The sequence below is a fragment of the Tupaia chinensis genome, unplaced genomic scaffold (assembly GCF_000334495.1).
Source record: "Tupaia chinensis unplaced genomic scaffold, TupChi_1.0 Scaffold147534_1, whole genome shotgun sequence".
In the NCBI taxonomy this organism is placed as follows: domain Eukaryota; kingdom Metazoa; phylum Chordata; class Mammalia; order Scandentia; family Tupaiidae; genus Tupaia; species Tupaia belangeri.
The window spans coordinates 181,779-186,088 of NW_006207386.1; the positions used below are offsets into that span (position 1 = coordinate 181,779).

Below are 4,310 nucleotides of genomic sequence, written 5' to 3' on the forward strand. Positions count from 1 at the left end.
GGACTGTATATTGCATCCATTGAATGGCTAAAGCCAGTTACTACCTAATTTAGATTGATTTTATAAAAAGGATAAGGACTGTAAATGGAGGGCACCTATTGAGTTATCAGAAAACTCCATTTCTGATCATTTCCTCAAGTGATTATAGGTTGTTCTTTTTATCATTATATTGACAACTTATTTATGATAAACAATACATTTCATACATAGGCTTCATTGATGATTCTTTTAACAGATAGGATTTATTGTCATAGAAATGACATAAACATTTAAGAAAGGCAATGTTTGTATTTGTTTAAAAAAGACATAGAAGGTAGGAATAATTTCAGGTAGGTCTACACATTCCGAGGATAGTTTATCTCTGAAACAGGATATTTGACATTAATTGCCACATTTCGATATTATTTAAAACCTTACCCATAAAATATTTCAAGAGGCACTTCCCAAAGCTCACTCATGTCAGTAAATTAACATAATTTTTCCCATTCAAATATCAATATAGTAATGGTGTTTTAATATTATCAGGTCTATTTCCAGAAGATATGTTTCTGATCACAGGAAGGAATGCCCTTGACATGCAACATTCTGAGTGGCATGCCCTAAACTATGCGAGAAACCCTCATGGTGTACTGCAGGAACTCCTGAAGGTCACACAGGATGAGGCGCATGGCGGTTTTCTTCTCCCACCCCGTCAACTCATTTAGCATTTCTGCCATGCTGGCAGTTACCTCTGGGGCAGGGCCCGTTATGTCACATGGACAAGACACCTGCGGGGAAAGATAGCAAAAGGATTGTTCACCTATAGAAAAAAATTCCTTTGTAAGGCATAGGTGTTCTAGGAGGTAGGGAGATGTGCAAAACTGTGCTGACTGACACAATGGGGGTTAATGTTCTCACTGGCTCAGGTAGGGGAGGTCATTTTACACCAGCCCACACAGCATAGGGCCCTTTCGCAGCAACTGAATTCTAACCATTCCTCAACTGCTCTGTCGCAAATGACAAGCTACGAATGAAAAAGGATAATCTACTGTGATACTCATCTTCTACTCCATTTCCTGAAAAAGTGCTTGGCATAGTAGTAATTCATAAGATAAATAAAGAAGGCATAGCTCTAGCCAGTTTAATGGATTTTCCTAGGTCTCTCAATAGAATACTTTCTCCAACAAACCTTTGTCATTATTAGGAGTCTCTTGGGAGTCTACTGATCTGATGATATATAGAGGATGGGAAACTCCTTTCTGGAGATCTAGGGCTATAGCGATAGGTAAATGTGGAAGGCATTGTGCCTCCATGTATGTCAGCATTATTGGCACAACCATGGAACCTTTTAGCAAAGAGACTTTGAGGCCCTCTTTAGCCCTGTTCAACCAGATTGGCCCTCACAGCAAGATCCCACTGGGAATGCTGTTCATAATAAAGCCTCAGAAGTCCGGGTGGAGGAGAAACCACTAGAAATGGCAGAGGGAGAAATAACACTGAAGTTTTCATTCCAAAGCCTTTCTGCTTGCACTTTGCTTAGCTCATTCACACACTGTCCCTCAACCCTCCACTCTCTGCTACATGAATATCTAGCTCTTGGGAACAAAACCCTTGGTACCACCCCAACCATCCTGTAGTCTTTGCCTATAACCCAGCATTAATACTGTAATGAAAAAAAAAATAGCAAAAACTGTTGAAGCAATCTTGAAAAGTGGCACTAGTAGTAATGTAAATATTCATATTTTCTCTCCAGCCAGGGTGTAGGTGTTAAAGTGGCTGGAACCCACATTACTAAATCTGGAGTTTTATTCATGAACCTGTAGCTTCAAAAACAAGTCAAGCAGTATGTGTTAATTTCCCATCGTCATGATGGGAAACAGTAATGTGTTAAAATATTACAGCAGAGTAATATTCATAGGGGCTACCTCCTCTCCTGTGAATGAGCAATCACTCTGGATATGTTCTTGTAAAGTGGACACTAAAATCCACATCTCTTAATGGCTTTATTTTTAGTAATAAAAGAACTTTGTGAAAGAGATCCAAAACTCAATCCAATAACAAATATTTTAACTACCACAAGATATTTCTCATACACTTTCATGAACATGAAACTTTCAATTTGAAGCAGCATTGCACTTGTGACTTGACCAGGCTGCTTTCTGGGGCCTCTCTTCCAAATACATAGGCATGAAATGAGGTAATACTCACCTTTTTGTGCAGGATATCAAAGAGGGATTTGGTAGCTATTGGCAGAGCATTGGAGCTTGCCTTATTATTAAAATTTTTGTGGAGGTATTCCAGGTAAACCTGAAACTCCAAGAGACCAGTACTGATTCTCCGCAGGCAAGTCTCCTAAGAAGAAAGATAGTAGAAAATTTGGTATCACTAGGAAATAGAATCCAATTTAAAAGTTAAAATTCTTATACTTCAGCATCTTCTTTCTCTTCCTCTCTAGGAAACATCACATACCTGTTCAGCATCGTGTGATATAAGACAGCACTAATTTAGATAGCTGTGCTGTCAGAGAAAGCACTATCATAAAATTATTAATAACCCAACAAATACTAGAATATGTCAAGTAAATCCTTCTCTGAGACTCTCATTCAGGCCTTCCCAGTAATTCAGCCCTTATCAATGTTAGACTGACCCTTATCTTTATGGAATAATTAACCATGTGAGCATATCATCTGGTTATCTGTGCTGAGAAGGGTGGGGAGAATGATCACTGAAATAAGGACATGTCTTGATCTATTCAGAGGAGTCAAAATGGAAAAAAGTGTCATAATAGACTCACACAGGAAGAACAAGGTTAACCTGCAGGCGTTGCTAGCACTAGACAGCTATGAAAAATCCCAATTTACAGAACCATCTCTGACCATGAATTTCCTAGATTAAATCACATTTCAAAAACTTCAGGTAGGATTTATTTTCAAATTCACGTGCGTTTTGATCATTGTATCCAGTTTTTGTTGCCTGCCTAGGTCTCTTTATCTGTAACAGCAGTTTCATGGACAAGGGAAAACTTTTGCCTATGGAATAGTGAAAAGGAATGGAATAAGTTCATACCTTATCAAAAGTAGTGTGTAAGCATTTGTCCTGCTCAGTCAGTTTTGGAACATTCATATTGTTTTTTGACAGTGGCACCTTGTTTTTGCAGATGTCAGTTGGCTCATCGAACTAGGAGAGAACACCAGAATTCTTATCATATTAGTGTCCCTGAAACAAGCCCCACCCCAGGATAAATTTATGTTCTTCCAGAGGCAGAGAGGCTTAAGAAAATGAAGTCATAACCCATTGGCATCCATCAGAGAAGAATCAAGTGGAGCATAGAGTACTTTCATTTCATCCCAGGTTCACCTTTGACTTTAGGCTGTTACTTACTGAGTTACAGTTCCCTTATCTTTAAATTTAGTCATGAAACACATCCCTTGTTTAATTTCTGTTTTGATTCAACATCATATTTGTGTAAATCATTTGGAAAATAATAGATATTTTGTGTATGCCAGCAGTTTTGTAATAATTGGGTGAAAATAGTGTAGCTATTATGGGTCTATCTGGAAGGAATTTTTGAGATCATCTAATCTATCTCCACAGTTTTAAAGAAGGACTCTATATTTGTATACAGATTTCCAGAGAACACGAAAGTGATCTTACAGTAACTCTCCTACAGTCCTGAAACCAAATCACCTTTCTGGTATTCTTTTACTTCTACGGAACTGTATCCATACACCTTGAATTTTGAGTTGGCACATGCATTAACCTACTTATGATTTTGCCACTTTGAGGGCTCTTATATGAATCTACATATTAGGGGGAATGTCTTAGAAGAGACCTAACTGCAGAACTTATGTATCTGTAAGGTCTGCACATGTCCTGAGAAATGGAATGCTTATTTTAGGTAGCACTTTTTTCATTCCCCCAAATGTCTGATGTAATAAAGATGTTTTACAGACATTATTTTTGATTAGAGAAAGGTGAATCTGGAGAATCAATGATAATTGGATCATGCCAGGTAAGCAACTGAAATCCCTAAGTGCTTGCACCAAAGCTCCATATAGTTTATTCAACAAAGAAAAGCAGCTTCCTGAGAACAGAAGTAATAATGAATTTTCTCTTGCCAACCAAACCAAAAATACACCAATAATACAGATTCTAATGTGTTTATAACCATCGGGCGAATAGCTCTAAACATTTTTTCAGAAGGATATATAGATGATAGATAGATAGATAGATATAGATAGATAGATAGATGATAAATAGATAGATAGATAGATAGATAGATAGATAGATAGATAGATATAGATAGATATGTGTGTATGTATGTATATATA

The 4,310-nt window shown here is 37.4% G+C and overlaps 1 protein-coding gene across 1 annotated transcript in view; it reads right to left on the bottom strand.

Moving 5' to 3' along the window:
• Positions 1 to 599: 599 nt before the first annotated feature.
• Positions 600 to 4,310, bottom strand: part of LOC106734038 (interleukin-6-like) — a 3,957-nt gene continuing 246 nt past the window's right edge. Inside the window, exons 2-4 of the mRNA XM_014584740.1 lie at positions 3,046 to 3,156; positions 2,188 to 2,331; positions 600 to 767 (exon numbers count right to left, since the gene is read on the bottom strand). Coding sequence (XP_014440226.1) covers positions 600 to 767; positions 2,188 to 2,331; positions 3,046 to 3,156 — 423 coding nt within the window. The remainder of the gene's footprint in view (positions 768 to 2,187; positions 2,332 to 3,045; positions 3,157 to 4,310) is intronic.